Raw genomic sequence first — 17,774 nt, forward strand, 5'->3', positions numbered from 1 at the left:
CACATCCCATCAGACAGATATATCTTTTATCATCATTTTATTTCTTGGGTGGTGGGGGTGGGGTGGGGGTGTTCCTCTTCCCCAACTCTCTCCCACTCCATTTTTCATTGGTTTGAGTCATTGTGGGCACTGTGGGGTCCACAAGACGCTGTGATGTTGTGCCCTTGATTCTGCACTTAGGCATTTCACTCATGAATAACAGCCTGGTGCCAGCACCTGTGGTCACTGCAGCTCTGGAAGGTCCTGGCTTTCTGTCCCTGTGGACAGGACTCGCTCATCTGTGAGTGCCCTCTTGTCAAACCCCTTGTGATGGAAACTGCCTGGCAGTGCTGTGACCGACTGCCCTGATTTCTTTTGAATATCCATTCACTGTCACAGCATTTTTCTTTGTTCATTGTGCACTAAGACAAAGATTACATTGTTCCTCTCCCCCTGCTCTTTCTTTTTAAATCTTCCCTCAGTCTTTCTTTCTAGGAAAACAACTGTGCCAGTTCTTTCAACACCAACCCCACAGGCCATGTTTTCCAGCACTTTTTGTTACTGAGATATATGGAGAAGTGTGGAAGAAATAGACCTGCAGAGCACAGACACCCCATGTTCTGTCTCACAAAAGAGTAGCTTTCCAACCTAATTTTTGTTTTGCAGACTCTTAAATAGTTTCTATTAGCAGTAGTGGCAGCCTTTATCATCACTTTTTGCAAACATGGCAGAATTTTCCTAAATTTTTGTCTTTTGAAAACATGGGAGGGGCAATATCTAATATTTTCTTTACCATTTCACTTGCTTCCACTTTTTTTCTTCTCTACAGTTTTTAGTTTTGGTGTCAGCAAAGCAGAATTCAAAAACTGAATTACCCATTTATCATCAAGTTTAGGCAGCTTTCATTTGAACTGAGTGTTCTTGCCAAAACACAGATTTCTTTTAATAGGTAACAAATGTTTCATACAGAGGGAATTTAAGCTTTATTTATGTGTTGAGAGAAGCTTTCTGTAGTTGCAGATGCAGGGGACTGTGTACTTTGATGCTACAGCCAGTGCCACACTGGGAGCAACCAGCACTGGCAGTGCAGGGAGAGTCAAAAAGAAGAATCACAGAATCACAAGGTTGGGAGCCCCTCATGATCATTGAGTCCAACCTGTTCCCTGACACCTCAACTGAACCACAGCACCGAGTGCCATTTCTAGTCTTTTTTTAAACATATCCAGGGATGGTGACTCCACCATCTCCCTGGGCAGGCCATTCCAGTACTTTTCACTCTCTTTGCGTGGAAAACTTTTTCCTAATGTCCAACATATATTTCACTTGACGCAGCTTGAGACTGTGACCTATTGTTCTGCCAGTTGCTGCCTGGAGAAGGTTGTGTGCTGGAACAAGCCAGAAAACATGGATGGTCTGTCTCCCTCTCTCCACTCTCAATGTGATGGTGACATATGGGACAGTTCATGAACCCTGCAAAAAACCTCCTGCTTTCATAGTCCTCTGCTGCTGCTGTCGTGTGTCTCCATGATGATCATAGCTACTCATTCCAGCTGCCTGGGAGCTGTGTTAAATATACAGCCCAACTGGATTAACCTGGTTTTGCCAAGGATTGAATTAGCTACATCTGAACATGTGCAATATCTGCAGAAGATATTGCAAAGCCACCATCCTCTTAGTTGTTTTAGACCTGAGACACAGATGGTGGAGTGAGACCTGTCTGGAGCTCCTCCCTGGTGTCCCTGCTACCAGAGCAGTAGCAGGGCTGGAGAGGGCAGCTGTGCCTTTCACTTTTGAAACAATTAAGCCTTCCCTCATTCCAACAGCTCTACGTGTCTTTTCAGAGCAGTACTCTTCAGTCCCACTAAAAGACCTAAATCCCACATTTCCCCAGTGCTCAGAAGAGCTCCCACACCCTGCCCAGTTGCTGTCACATAAAGGTGCATCAATCTGCTGTTGTGGGGCAAGGAATTGACTCTTTCAAGGATGCCTCCAAAGAGATGGAGAGAGCACAATGCCACCATGCCGTGATGGTTTTGTGTGACATGCTGTGGTCTAGCACCTGTCATTACACACGTTGCTAAGCTCAGGTGTCATTCCCAAGTAAAGGTGCTCGGGATTAGATGAGCCAACAAAATTCTGGCTGTCACTAAGACACCAAATGACAAGACATAAATGGCCTCAACCATTAGCTGGTCATCTCAGTTCCACTTAAACATGCTGAGAAAGTGTCCTATGCCACCCAAACCAATGCCACAGTGCACAGCCTGGGCCCCTCCATCCTGCCACCGTGCCCTTCATCCTGGATGTTCCCCGTGCAGAGTCTGCAGGGGCTGATGTCTGCACACCCCCAGCCCAGGGGTGCAGGGGTGGATCAGGTATCAAACCCCAGCTGTGCTGGAGCCACCAGCCAAGGAGGACACAGGTAAGTGACCTGGACTTTTTCCTATCACTGCATTGTACAGCAAGAACAGCCAGGCTTCAGTGGGCCTTGGAAATGGTAGGATCTGTTGTGCTGAGGAGAAGTGGCTTGGGGAGTATTTGTTACTATCCACTCTGCCTATCAGGAAGCCAAGGCTGTGCTTGCTAGATCCTGTGGTTATTTACTCTGGCACAAAATTCAAATAACTCTCTTTGTACTGGGGCATGAGCAGAATTTAACTCTTACTTAAAAAAGAAATAGGAAAGCAAAGAAAATGAAGACATATAAGAGTGTAAGAAAATATATTTATTAAGTTTCCTGGCAATACTATGGCAAAATTGTTAAACACATGCTTACTTTTAGACATCCAGGCAATACAACAGGAGTTACACCAAGCAAGCAAACTAGGTTTAAAATGTATGCAAAGTTGTATCTTAATGTTAGGTTAGTCTTAAATGTCAACTGCCACACTGAAATATTATATCCCCAACATGATCCCATGCTTCCTTTTTTAAGCATGCATTTGTTTAACTGCTTAGCAGATAAATTTTCATATTGATACACTTTGTTGAATCAGTATTTTACTTGGCATGCTACAGCTTCTTTAAAGTGCCTTGTGATGATTTTGCTAAAATCATGAAAGAAGTAATTTTCAATAGCAGATTTGGAAGCTGGAAAATTTCAGTATCATTCAGCAACAAAAATATGCTGAATGACTTATTAGATTTAGTGTGTTATGAAGACTATTTTTTCAGCTCAGTCTACTGATTTATTCTCAGAATTAACTTCTATATATGACTATGTCAAATTGGCAAACAATATTTTCACTAGTATTAAACAAAAGTCCATTAAAATCTTCATAAAAACAGAACATAAAAACATCTCTAAGCAAATTATTTATGCTGTAAAAAACATGGTATAAAAAGAGCTAAAAAAAACCATTGAACCTATTCACAGTATATGTTTAAAGTTACAGCATTATAGTACAATGTTGTGTGTTTTTTTCAGGTGACCTGTATGATTCCACCAGTTCTGATGTTTTGTGTGCCACAAAAGGCTCAAAGTTTAAATTGCTGTTACCTTCAAGTAGGATTTCAGATATGACATGATTCAGTTGTCTTCTCTTTTTGTTATCCCCAGTTTTACAAACTTTTGACATGCTATCACAACATAAAATGTTTCCAAAGCCATTCTTGAACCACGTTTAGAAAACATTGACAGAGTGACATTCAAAGATTATTTTTTATTGTATTACAACTGAAGGGTGTGACCTTTCTATTTTAATTTGCCCTGCTCGAGCTATGAATTTTAAAATTTTTCTTAATCCAAGTAATGAAAAAATGAAAATTTCACTTTTGCTTTGTTCCTGGGTTAGTTTTACTCACGGCCTTTTGCACAACATGGGATCAAGTGAGCTGCAAAGGTATTGAGCCTTCTAGTGGAAGCTGTCCATAAATCTCCACTGAAGCTTGCTTTCAGTCAAAATGCAGATTTGGGACTGTCCTAGAGATGTTGTTAGGTATCAAACTGAAAACCAAGGATTTCATCTGCTCTGGTGCACCACAAAGTCACCTGGACAGTACTGTCACAAGAAGAGGGTGAGACTGGAGAGGGATTAACCCCATCCTCTCATGAAACACTGCCATTAGACCAGCTCACCTGCATGGGGATACTGAGCCCCTGCCCTCCAAAACCCAGAAGTCCTCTGGAGGGTTTTTTTTTCATTTGTAAAAGCTGAAGGAAATAATAGATGTTTTTGTGGGGGAGAAGTATTGTCACGCATGCTGGGACAATGTACAAAGTTAGAGATATCATCTGCAAATATTATCTGAGGTTTGTTTGTATAACATGCTAAAGGGAAACAAACACTTGCTATCTTAGAAACACTGGGGAAAATCTAGAGTTATATAAATGGGGGAGGGGAAAGAAAATCGTGGTGGAAGAATCTATTTTACAGCTCCTAATAAAATATCTAAGACAGTCTTAAACATAAAGGAATTAAACATTCAAACACTTCTGAATCCTTGTCTAGCATTTGGGCTCTGGGTCTGTGTTTCCAGGCTGGCTAAGGAAAAGATGAGGGAAAAAAACCAACAAATACTGCCAACTGCCAACAGCATCTTTGAGCATCATCCACAGAGGGCACCATATAATGCACAGCACCACAAGTGTTGCAAAGTGTGTTGGGAGGAGCACAAGGCAGCAGGTGCTTCCTCTAGACAAAACTGTCTCAGAAGGTATATATTCATGTACAGGACTCCAAAAAAATCACTTTGGCAGCTGTAAGCCTACTTTCTCTGCCATATGCACCTAGGCACATGATGATGCAAGCACATGTGTGCATAAAGGGTTAGGACTTAGTGTTACAAATATTAAATGTCATTTGCACTGAAGTCTTCATCAAAGTCTCTGGCAGAACAGAAGTTGCTATTTACATGGGAAGCTCCTCATAGATTTATGCTATACAGAGCCTTGTTAGCAATTTAATTCTCTAAATGTTACATTTTTCTAATATCAGTCAAATTATTTTACTATATTTCTATCTACTTGTAGGTATACAAGTATTCTATTTACAAAGCAGTATTTATTTAAAAACAGAGCACACAATTTATCATTGCCTTTTCAGAGTGATGTCTAATCACCTTCTCTCTCCAGTGCACCCAATTGCTTTTATTTTTGCTCCTATTCATGTTCAACTGAGTGTCCTGGAGGACATGATCACAGGGAACACCCCAGCACTAAGCTTTACCCAGCTGAACCTATCAACAACAACATAAAAAGGTGACTTGAAAATACATCTTCAGAGCAGGCTGAAGCTCAAGGCCAGCAGGAGTGTGCTGCTGCCACATTCCTAGCAAAGTAAAGTTCTGGTCCCCCACACAAACAAAGATGAAGAAATGCAGCGCATTTGCCAATTGTGCCAAGACAACACAGCGACTGGCTCCCTTTGGAAATGGTTTACCCAAGAAAGCAGCAACTAGAGATAATAAAGACAGCAAATGTCAGTTATCAGGATCTGTATCTGCCTATACAGCCACTGCACAGCAGGGGAGGTAATTCACTGCCTGCCTGTAATATTAGCTTACTATTTTGTTGATATATTAACTAGTAGTTCTGTGAGGTATATCACATGCAGATCTACCATCCCAAAATCTAACACAAGCTTGAGATTCCACATCTCGTATATGTAAAAAAACCAAAAATAATCAATGTGTCAAATAGAGAGTGCACAATGATACATCAAATGTGACTGATGTTCCACACGTACAGTGAACAGTACAAAAACCCACTACAAAACTTAAATTGTCACATATGACAGGCATGGCTCAAAAATAAAAAGCAGCAGAATCGACAACTTTCTTCAGAAAGCAACTGCTTGGCATTAATACCCTACATCTCTGTACAATGATCCTGGAGTTAGGCATGACACAATCCCTTCTGGTGATATCCCTTCTGGAAGTTGTTGGGTTTTGCTTTTTGTTTGGTTCTTTTAATTTTTTTTCAAAGCTGCACTTTCTACTCTTCTAAAAAAAATGAAGGAAAAAGCCAACATAACTAAAAACAAATGTTCAATAAAGGATAAGATTTTTTCACAAAAGGCTGGTAAGGAAATGCTGTTTAAACTTTAGGATTCCTAAGATATTTTTCAGAAAAAAAACTTGTCCGAAGAGGCTCATCAGGAAGCTAGAAGGCACTAGTACAAAGAATCTGATCCCCTCTGAAACTTACAACTGTTATCAAAGCACTTAGAGGCTATGAGAGAGCACCATGCTTTGAAAGAGTATTTGGTTCAAAGACATTCCTAAAGATGCTTCACTGGTTTAACATGGCACTTGGGCTCAGAAAGCAAGTCTGTTCCCTGACTGTCCTGGTCGTTCATCCCTACTGCTCCATGTACCTAGGGGTGCCTGATCACATCAGCAGACCACCTCTCCCTATGCATCTGAATTCACTGCTGAAGATCTGAGATAGGCATTCGAAAGGCAGCACTGAAGGGGCTCAAAGGAAAACACAGAGGTGAAGCAGCTGAGCTTTCAAGTGCTGGAATGACAACTGCTCACTGGCTCATCAGCATTAAGCAACAATGATGCTACAGATACTGCTCAAGCTTGTGTCTCTCCCACATCTGCCCCACTCTCCCACTCTTCTCATTGAAGGCATTGCTGTTAAAGGACCCTTCTGACCTGCATCCTGGAAGTCAGAAGACCAGGTATATAGTCAAGAATTAAAAAAAAAAAGGAAATAACTAGGTCAGAGAGAGTTTATAACATCAATATTGAGGCAGGACACGCATTTGTGGAGCTTTTCCTTACCTAATCACTAAGAAATGAAGCAATTTAAAATGTTGTTGTTTTTACTGAATAGCAGAAGCAGCACACTGGGAAACCTGAGTATGTGATGCTTATGTGTAAGTGATTCACCATGAGAACACTGAGAATGGTCCTAAACTGCTTCCTGTGAGAGCTCTGTGTGTTCTCTGCAGCTGCCTTGATTTCCAGTCTCCAAATTAAAAATTGCTAGTACTCTCAAACTGCAGTTTGATTTTGTTTCTTGCAATACACAGCCATATGAAAAGCACAGTTATTCTTCATGGTCAGCTGTTCTGCTACAGAGGGGTTTTTTTCAGTTGTATCACCATACAATACTGATTGCTCCTCTGTACTGAGAATCTGCTCTATAAAAAAATACCCTTAACCACTACCCATACACACTGTCCATGACATCATCTGCTTTCAATTAAAAGCATATAGCAGCAAAAGCTAAAATTCATCTTAGGAGATGGAGACATTATGCCAAATCTACACTAGTGAAAAGAAATACTCTAAAAAGAATAATTATGAAAACCAGTTGTTACTATTAGGATTTAGCCTCCTCCCAGCTATCAATCACAAAGGGCATAACTGCTTCCTTTCATGTGTTAGTTTAATGTTCTAAGTTACAGGCTATGACACTTCCCTTGTGCTGATGCTTGGTCACAAATGGACCTCAGCTCTTTTCACTGCCAGTCTATTCACGTGCAGCCCTGCTAACTCAAAGACTCAACAGATGAATCCTATGTGCACTTTCTGTCCTTTCAGAGACACCCTGCACTCTGCCAGACCTGCAGACTAACCTGTTTTTCACTACTTCACAGTTCACTCTACTGGGAGGCACACACAGGATTGTAATAGGTATTACGGTAACTATTTAGTGCCTTGCCTTTTTGTCAGTTTTGAAACACCTCTATATTTCATTCTATGGAGATGGCAGAGACATGCCAGCCTCTGAAACTGAAGACCCATTGCTGTGATTAGGTTTTACCTTATTCTTGGTTTTATTTTGATGGCCAGATCATGTGGTTTGGAGATCAAATGTCTGTCAAATCATCATCCTGGTCTACTCTCACACCTTTACGACTAGCAGCAGCCTAGGCAATTCAGGCTCCTTATCTGTTTTGTTTAGAAAACCATTCCCATGTCTTATTTATTAAAAAAAACCCCAAAACCCAAAACCAAACGACAATCCAAACTCCAAACAAAACACAGTAGCTAAGGAAATGGAGATTAAAATAAAATTTGGTTAGAACTTCATGGAGACCCTTTTTGATCAAACTTTTAACATCTGATGTCTCCCCACTGTTTTACAGCAAGAAACAGGTAAATTTCTCAAAAGTTTCTCCTGTAAGCTAGTGAAATTCATGTATGCCACAGCCTGAAATTTACACCATGAAATGTTACGGTTACAGTTGTCTAGAGATGCACATGGGAAAACAAGCATTTTAAAAGATGATTGTACTAAACATTCCTTTAAGCACAAAATGTACATAATTTAAGCTTTCTTTGCATCACATATCTGGTAAAGGAGAGGTAGAATTAGTGGCACTAAAACCTCCCTGGGTTTCTCCCTGCCACCAGAGAAATCCTACCTTGTACTGCCAGGTAGGATTTGTACAGAAGGTCCTGTTGGGTTGACGTGTTAAGATCAAAGATCAGCCAGGCAGCAGGTAATACAAAGCTAATACAATAAAGACCATCCAAAAAGCAATTTCTCCTCAAGGACCTAGTCCTACTACCTCTAATTTCATGTGCCAAACTGCTTCAGCAGCTAAGGTGAGTAGACAGAGATTTCCCCATGGCTTACATTACTGCATAGTGCAAAGACTGCTGAACACTGAGGGTGAATGGACTACTGTACCACTTCAAAGCAGGAGATCTGGAGCAGAAGCTATGAAATACAAAATGTATTAGTGCAATACATTAGGAAAGATTAACTCTTTAACCAAAAGATAGAAAAAATATAGAGCATTCTAAGTTGGTTTTTTTTAAAGGAAGTTTTAAACTTTATGCAGTTCTTGTTGAGGTTTCAATCAGTGTTACACTTCTTTTCCCCAAGTTTGTACCCCTGAGTCAAATATTTAATAAACATTGTACAGTAGGTACAGAAATTAGTGTCTAGTCAAAAAGCAACAGATGTGAATGGCCATTGCTTTTTAAGTGTTAAACAGTGACAATAACCTTCCATACAGGAGAAGAAAAAAACCAGCACTCTCATTTGTTCTTTGTTTATAACTAGGTAAAAGATCTCAACAGTTTCCAACTGCATTGTTTCTGTGTCTTAGGCTGAATTTGCTATAAATTTAACCTTCAGTAAGGAAATCTGTTGGTGCTGCATCATTTGAGTCTGCATGGTTGAGAACAACTACAACAAAGCAAAGCAATCTTTCCAAGTTATAAATTTCATGAGACCACTTTTATCTTGGAGCATTGTGTGAAGGTAGGCAGAGTTCTTTGATTTTAATTATCAGAGGCTGTAAATTCAAAACCCCTTACATCCAATATATTTTACTAGAGTAATAAGTAAATTGCTATAATTTTGGCCTCTCAGCCTCTATTACAATGGAATATTAACACTTTGACTAAATTAAAAATGGTAACATGGTAACATTCAGCTCACTAGAACTTCTGCTGACTGTCTCCAAGAATAATTCATGCCTTTTGCAGTTTTCTTCTTCCTTTCTTTATAATATCAGGAATAAAAGCTTATTCAGAAGGCAGGTTCATGTGCAATGAGGACTCACTGTTAATCATTTGGTTTGTTCTGAAAAAAGTGTGTGAAGGACCACCCTGTGTTAATGGGTTTAGGAGAGTCTTCATCGTCTTTTGGGGGAAGCAGAAACTGTCGGGAATTAATTGAACATGGACTCCCAAAAGATGCATTTTCATTGTTGCTTTCAACTGATCCAGGAGAGTCTGGAGTGCCCACGTTCCACGCATTTGTGTTTGCTTGAGGTCTGTAACCTGCACTTTTATCCAATTCTTCCTCCACAGGTGAATGACCCTCTATTTTCAGAGCACTGATAGAGAGTTGCATTTGTGGCTTATAGCCTGCTGTAGTCACTAAGTCTATTTCTGGCTCCTCCTCTGGTTTAATTTGAGGCTGGTACATTGACTGGATGTCAATGTAAACCACCTGAGATGACCCCCCAGGCTCATCTGTAGGGGGATTTGTGATCTCCTCTTCAATGATAGGGGGACAGTAGGAGACAACAACGTGGTTTTCCATTTCTGAGTCAGAGCCATCTTCAGGCACAGTGGTCTCTGCTGCTGGGGACATCATCTCTGTGTCTTCAATCTTTGGAGCTGTAGACTGTGCTTCCACCACTTCAACACTGTTAGGAGTGCAGGGGTTCATTTCCAGTGTTTTAAGTGTCTTATTCCCCTGAAACGAGAAAAACGAGAAGGGGGAGACACTAAGCTAAAAGATCTGGAAAACCTGAAAGCACCAAGTTGCCAAAATTACAGCAGTTTGGTGGCTTGTGGATTGTACTCATCCCATGGACACTAGTACAATGCATTAAAAAAAAAAAAAGGTGTTTATCATTTTCTGGCTCACATTCCTGTTAATGTTTGAAGTATTTTATGCAAATTAAAGAGACTGCAGTAAGTGTTTGAGAACTTTCTCCAAATCTCCAAATCTTTCTACAACCCATTCCCAAAGGCTGTTTAAATATTATGCCCATCTCCAACTAATGTATCTACCAGGATAATGGGATATGGCAGATCTCCATACTTCCTGCTTCCTTTAACACTTTGACAAAGATGGGTGTGTATTCTTATCAGGTACTGACACTTCTCATTAGCTGGAAGAAGAGAAATGCAACAGTCCTTTCCTAGTTCAAACATTGCAAATAACTACATTAACAACAACAAAGCTCTAGATAGCACCTGACAGAAGTTACTCAGTAAATTGGATTGCTTCCCTCTGCCACAGAGTTTTTTTCTACAATTGGAACAGATGAGTCAAAGTTTGCAAAAGAATTCTTTAACTGGTTTTATCTTTCAGAAGCTTAAAATACTAGATTTAAAGTAAGGGTTACCTCACAGATGTTCCTCTGGAACTGCAGTGCCTTACTGTTCTCAGGATTCGGGATTTCTGGATAAAATGTTTCTTTAATCCTTTAAAGACAAAAGAATAAATTATTATAAAGACAGCAAGGCCTGAAACAGATTGTGAATACACAAAAGGAGTCAAGACACTTCCCTTTAACTCAGAATACTGAAGACATCTGGTGCAAAGATTTAGTGTGTTGAACTTTCACTGAGTATAATGGAAAAAACAGCAACCTTTTTCCTTTTTTAAGTTGGGAATTTAATATGCCACATTTACTAAAAGTTGAAGATGGTATGTCCATCTTTGTTTGTAGAGGGCGCACAAATTGCAGTATGTCGCCAGCTTATTTCCATTTGGGAACTGTTTATAAACGGTGCTCACTGGAAGACAGGCTCCTGCAAAAACTTTTTGCATTCCTCCCTCTGACCTCTCTCCAGCTCAGTTTCTCCCTCATCTTCCACATGGTGTTTTTGCCACCCACCTTTGAACAAAGCCCATTAACTTCTTTGGGTATATAGAGAAAACAGGGAGTAACTAAAATAATGGAAAACCCTAGCACTGAAGCAAACACTTCCAGGAGAGATGAGAACCAGAGAAAGGCATTTACCATTCCCTCTTTTGGTAGCAGAAGATGCTGGCCAACACTCCAAGCAGCAGCACCACCGCAACGGGGATGAGAATTGCAATGATTAATCCTACAGCTGGCAGAAAAGAAAAAAAGAAGACAGTAATAGATCCAATGTTACCAGTAAGTTTTATGCCTTTTCTAATATTCCCCCCATTTAAAGACCATTCCATTAAACTCAGCTAGTGCAGTGGTCTGCAAACAATGACCTACACCTATCACCCTTCCCCTTTGCTGGAATTCACAGATTCAGTGATAACTACAGGAATCAGCAGATTATCTCTCTGATTGTTTAATTACAGAAGGCTTCATGTGCAGCACAAGACTCATTGGTATGGTGATTCTGTTCTCACTAATGCACTGGCATTGCACTTTCATGCCACCTGAGCTGGCCAAGTTTCTGGTAATGGCTCCTCTAGGCCAACAACTAATTGTATAAACAGCATTGTCTTTTTTATGTTTTACAATGCTTCCAATCCCTGGGCTTTAGCTCAAATAGATCTCCACTACCTTCTTCCATTGATATTAAATGCCTCAAGCTTGATTTTCTTGTATTTTAGTTGAACCCCAGTGTTTAGTCCTTCATAGGAGACACTTTTTTTCTCTCATTGTCCAAAGCAGATCACTTTTTTATAACTGTCTTTCTGTGCTTGCATCTGTCAAGGGATCAATAAAACTGAATGCAAAGTCGAGAAGCATCTGTTTACAACTCTGAAACTGATAAATATTTCCACAATGTCTTTCTTCCCACCATGTATTAGCAGACATTCATCATAGGAAGGAAACCTTACAAAAACAGCTGGCTATTTGAGAAAACTAAGCTCGGACTCCACTATATTTAGTAGTAGGTTAGAAGTTATTTTTTATGCATAAAATACCACGAACTACAAAGTAGCTGTAATAGAAAAGAATCTTTCCCTCACTCTAAACTGTATTTTTGTATTTATAAATAACCAATTAAATAAAGGTAAAAATTAGACTGTAGGCCCAAACCACCTACAGGAACAGAAAAAAATGCACAAAACAAGAAAATAAGCTCAGCATTATATACATCATACAGCTCCTGTGCTAAAGACAGGGATATGTCTGAACAGGTTATAACTTACAGTCTTCCTTTGTCACCACATAGAGGCTGTTTGGAGGGCTCAACCCACCAGCAGTATAGGCTTGCAGTTCCAGCTGGTAACTCGTTTTGCCTTGAAGATCAAGTATTTTCATAGACTTCTTTGTTAAGTCAGTGATATTGTTAACTTTAAGTTCTGGATTCCCTGTTTGTTTGGGAGCAGTAAGAAAAGCATAACTTCGTAAGAAAGGATTCAAAAAGACAACCTCAGTTTTAGCAAACTGTCTTGAAGTGAGCAGATGAAACCAGAAGAACAGTCCGTGTAAAGAAAAACTGAAATAAAGGACCCTAGCAATGCTGCTTGCTTACACAGCACCAAACAGCACAGCAGTGTGGTGCTGCTGCTGCAGATTTACTAAATTTCCTTAGCCTCCTGCATGTCCTCTTACAAATGTGAGTCAGGCTTCAGTCCTGACAGGACAGGCACTGGCAGAATATACCCTATTAAATATAGCCATGTAACCTCCCCACCTCATCTACCCAGGGTATTTGAGCACAGGACAGCATGACACATTGCCACTTAGTCACTGCATTACTTTATGGCCTCAGAGAGACAGTTTTCTCCAACTTTTGCTTTATATTAAAAACAACTGGGGTGATCACACGAAGGCATTTTAAATCAGGACCAAATTATAACAGTGAGTAATGCAACTGAATTATTATTAAAGCATCTTTTTTTATTAAAGTGAAATTAAATTATTGAAAAATAAAAAGAAAATATGTAAGAAAGGAAGTTGCAATCTACACAATTAACTTACCTGATTCTGAAAGTCTAGGCTTTAAAGCATCTTTTTCACCTTTTGCAAAGGAAAGAAGATATCCTTTTAGAAATCCTCGGCATTCTTCAATAGGAATGTCTTCCCATTTTACCAATATAGAATCTGAAGAAGTTTCTTCAACAATAAAATTTGGTGCAGTTTTTGGAGCTGTAGGGAGAATTATGAAGGAAGAAAACAGTAAGAAATTACCTTATCATAAAATGCTGAAACCATGCAAGTATTTAATGAGTTTTATTTTGGAACTAGCATTTTCCAACCTTTTCCTAAAGACTTCTCACCATAAAGTATGTGTGAAAGACAGCAGGAGTCTATAAAAATATAGCTATATTGGACTAATTGTTAATAATTGCTGCAGTGTTAGCTACTAAGAGGTGCTAGAAGAAAAATTTCTCTTTGGTCAGCTGTCTTACAGACCCATAAATGTAAATACCCTTCTTCCTGCAATAAACCCCAAAAGATTGTATAAACATTCAGAGGATACATATTAGCTTTTACAGGCTTTAATTCTGTGACTTCATAGCCTGTCTTAAAACTAAAAAAACTCCACAATTTTACCATCTCAGCTTGAAAGAACTACTTATAGCAGTTTATACAAGTCCTTATTCCAATACCTGAAGCCTACTGAAAGTGTTATAGCAGATAATGCATACTGCCATGTACAATGTCAGGCCTTTGGCTTTGATCCAGCACAGCTGAACTCATGTTTAAGAATGCATCCATTTTTCTCTTGACGGTTGTCTGTCCAAAGGCAAAGCTAATGTTTGAGAATGAATCTATGCTCTTGTGCATTCCTCAGTTCCTAATAAGTTTCTTCTACACATTCAATGCATTTTTAGTCCCTCAAAGTCTTTGTATTTTGAAAGCTTCTGTCTGATCTGTTAATAACACACATGGAAAACTCTTCTGGGAAACCTTTCAGAATTTTTGCAGAAATACAAATGGCTGAAAATTGAGTTTCTGACAAAATTGCCTTAACCTCACCTTCAACCTTAGCAATGAAATAAACAACACCATTTCCCAGGACTCTATGTCAGCAGTTTCTAGGCAAACTATTTTAGCAAAAAACACAGTAAACTTCAAAGTGAAATGGGTGCTGTAGTTACAATACAATACAACACAATGCAGCTGTGGTGTTAAAGGGTAAAGTCATGTCCAGACACCTGGGAACAGAAAGCATTCTGTTCACAGACATTAATGCATCTTCAGGCCAGCAAAGCTCAGCACTGGGTCAAACCCCAGTTACCCAAACAGGGTTGGTGTGGGACAGAATACAACTGCAATTCTCAAAGTAGTTGTGCTCTAGGATCTAGTTTGGATCTACAAACAAAGTGTTTTCATTTTAACACAGAAATGTTATGGATAATTTTACAATTGCTGAGCTGCACTAAATGTGCTTCAAAGTTTACTTGGACTTGATGAATCAAAAAAAGTTGCCTCCTCTTGTGTAGAGGGGACCACAGCCATGTGGTTCAAATTACGGCTGTGAATTGCTGTGACACTCTGTGCCACCACACAAGCTGGAGAACAAAGTGTTATTGCATATGCTTGGAACTGGAAGTGGCTGGAGAAATGCGTTACAGTTATATACAGAGAACAAACAGGAGTAAGTAGTACTGCATGGAGATTCTGATCTCAGTCTTTTGCCAACACCGAGCTAAAAAATAGACAAAGACTAAGTTCACTTTGCAGAGATCCTGAATGATAAAAGTGCACTCACGCAGCTCTTTCATATACCCAGTTATGTTTTTCAACAACTGATATCCCATGGATTTGCAGCCATACAGAGAAAAGTTGTATCTCACGCCAGGTTTGAACAGAGCTGCAAGAGAAAATTGATGTAAGAATATTTCACTTCAGAAAAATGATGCTTGTACATTTCACATGATGCAGATATACAAATACATATTAAAAAATTACAAAGTATAATGGTATAAATACCATTCCTACTTGTAATTTCTACAAAAGCTATGCCATCAGATGTGGTTTAGAAGCGGTAACCAAATCTAGCTCCCAGAGAAAGTTTAGTACTAAACAAAGAGGATTCAAAACAAGCTACTCAAATTGCATAAATTGCCCTTTCCATGGGGAAACACAAATTGAAGTTACCAGAAATAATCCCCTTCCTTTCCTCCCACATCAGCCATGTAGATCCTGCCTCCTCAGAAATACAAATGCATTTTGAAATAACTAGGCTTACTGGAGCAACAGTACAAAAGATATGCAGAAAACACCCAGAAGTGACAGTGAAACAATTTAGCAATGAACTTCAGTCCTGAACTGACTTTAAAAAACACAGGTAGTCATCAAATCTATGCTTCACACGTCTTTGGTGGAAGCATAGATATTTTTGATGCTGTAATGTGTCAATAATTTACCACTTTCTGGGACTTTGTCAAGTCAGGACTGTACACTGCTTTCAAGATTTTTTCTAAACAGATACCACAGTGAAACTACACAGAAGTCAACTGGGCTTTGCAAGAGTTCAGGTCCAGCCTGAGGGATTCTCCTAGCAGGACTAAGAGCAGAGGTGGATTTGCCAGCTTGAGCCCAGCCCTAGCAGCTGGACAACTCATAAAAGAGTCACATGCTGCAAGAACCATCCCAGTGAAGAGCTCAGGAGTAAAAGCAGTGCATCATTGGACAGACACAGTATTGTCTGCTTAAAAAAAAAAAAAATCTCTAGCTAGCACAAACAGAAACAACATGGACATAGTGTTGTAATTACAGACAGAAAAACATATTGCCCCCATTCTTCCAGGTCTCATTCCCCCCCAACATTCCTATGTACACAGCTCCAAGTTGTTTCCTTGAATGGAGACTTTATTACTAAATTCTTCTAAAAGGCTAATATATACCCTTATAGAAAGCAGAGAAAAAAATTCCACATCTTTAATGTGTTCTCGCTTTCCTCTTCTGCTGCTACTAGTCCCACCACAGCTGAATTTCATTTCCCTGATCTGCCCACCAGGATCTAAAGACCTGGAATGTGCCCTGTTCCAGGAAATTTCAATAGTTGACAGCAAGCCAACACATGGAGGTCACACTTAAAAAAAATCTGCCTCATGTAAAAACAACAGATTAGTCTTCTCCCATCCTGAGCAGCACTGTTTATGCTTAGAATCCAAATAAAACCCCTAACTCTAGATTAACCACCATGCATTAGGCTGAGTTAGGAAATTGTGGCGTACAGCTACAAGAGGTAATTTCAAAACAGTTAATAAACACAGGATGATAAAAGTTAAGTCAAGACTGATATTTGGATTTGGCAAGACTGTGTAAGAAATTAAAATAAACACAGTACCAAGAAGAAATTCCTTTATTTACACAAATACACAGCAATCAAACAATCTGCAACCTATAGCTTCATGCTGCTCTCATTCCACTTGTTGCTCAGGATCTCAACCAGAAAGACTCACAAGAAAGTATTCTGACTTACCAGATTTTATCACTGCATTTGTTGTATTTGAAGGAAATTTCTGCCAGTCCATACTACAGGGTTCAGACTCAGATGAATGACACCATTTTACTATGTAGCCACATGTCATGTTGGGGTAAGAATCCCAAGAAATATTAATACCATTTCCCATTGCCACGGCCTGATCTGTTGTGACATTGTCTGCAACAAAGATGACACAAAAATCCATCAAAGAACAGACACTTATCTACAGCCAAAGATGAAAGAAAGCCTTCCAGCCACAGCACAATGGCTTTACAAACAGCAGTCATTTCTAGGGGCCGTCATTTCTAGGAATGAGAGGCACGGATGAACTGAGATTTCGAAGCAGTGCACTCAGCTGAGCTTAGAGTGCTTAAAATCAGACATAGCCTGCAGCAAATCCCTCAGCCAGCCTTAAGTACGATGAAGAGAAATGCAGCAGCTCAGGACTGGCTTAAAAAGCACTTTTTCAAGGTAAGGATTTACAGCAGATGTCAGGTTCAAATATGAATTGAAACCAATCTGGCAGGAGCCTCCAGCTATAAATTCCTGCTGTCATTTCATCAAATGGTTTGCTTTGTGTTTCTTTCAAAGTGTCTTGCTGTCACTCGCCCAACCACAGACAACCATTTTTCATGAAGAATCAACAGCAATAATCATGTCCCTGGTGAACTTTATGGAGGCTTCAGTCTACCAGGGGTAAATTTTACAAGAAAAAAAAAAAAAGCATTGCCTTTAGTCTATATTTCTTGTTTCTGATTATCAAAAGTTTAGCTGTTCTTGTGAAGTGATCAGATCTGGGAACAGCTTCCGATTCCTGCAGCTGCCTTCCATGGCTGTGTCCATCACATGGGACCCTGCAGAGCTAAGGGATGGTTTCCAAAAGCCACCACAAAAGGGGTGGCCCCATGACAGATCTGCAAAAACAATCTCAGGGTTTCAGTTTTCCTTTTTCAGTGTTCTCATTTATGCTCCCCATTGAGTCGATTATTTAATTTTATTAAAGCTATAAACCATGGAAGGCTGAAGGGCAAGGACAGTTT

At 39.7% G+C, this 17,774-nt stretch overlaps 1 protein-coding gene across 4 annotated transcripts in view; it reads right to left on the reverse strand.

The window, feature by feature from the left end:
• Positions 1 to 2,683: 2,683 nt before the first annotated feature.
• LIFR (LIF receptor subunit alpha) overlaps positions 2,684 to 17,774 on the reverse strand; it is a 53,591-nt gene continuing 38,500 nt past the window's right edge. For all 4 annotated transcript variants that reach the window (XM_039709945.1, XM_039709942.1, XM_039709944.1 and 1 more), the window contains 7 exons: positions 16,732 to 16,911; positions 15,013 to 15,114; positions 13,275 to 13,442; positions 12,500 to 12,661; positions 11,376 to 11,469; positions 10,755 to 10,833; positions 2,684 to 10,096 (listed from right to left, as the gene is read on the reverse strand). In XM_039709945.1, coding sequence (XP_039565879.1) covers positions 9,458 to 10,096; positions 10,755 to 10,833; positions 11,376 to 11,469; positions 12,500 to 12,661; positions 13,275 to 13,442; positions 15,013 to 15,114; positions 16,732 to 16,911 — 1,424 coding nt within the window. In that variant the 3' untranslated portion in view covers positions 2,684 to 9,457. The remainder of the gene's footprint in view (positions 10,097 to 10,754; positions 10,834 to 11,375; positions 11,470 to 12,499; positions 12,662 to 13,274; positions 13,443 to 15,012; positions 15,115 to 16,731; positions 16,912 to 17,774) is intronic.

The sequence above is a fragment of the Passer montanus genome, unplaced genomic scaffold (genome assembly GCF_014805655.1).
Source record: "Passer montanus isolate IOZ18808 unplaced genomic scaffold, ASM1480565v1 scaffold22, whole genome shotgun sequence".
NCBI classification, from domain to species: Eukaryota; Metazoa; Chordata; class Aves; order Passeriformes; family Passeridae; genus Passer; species Passer montanus.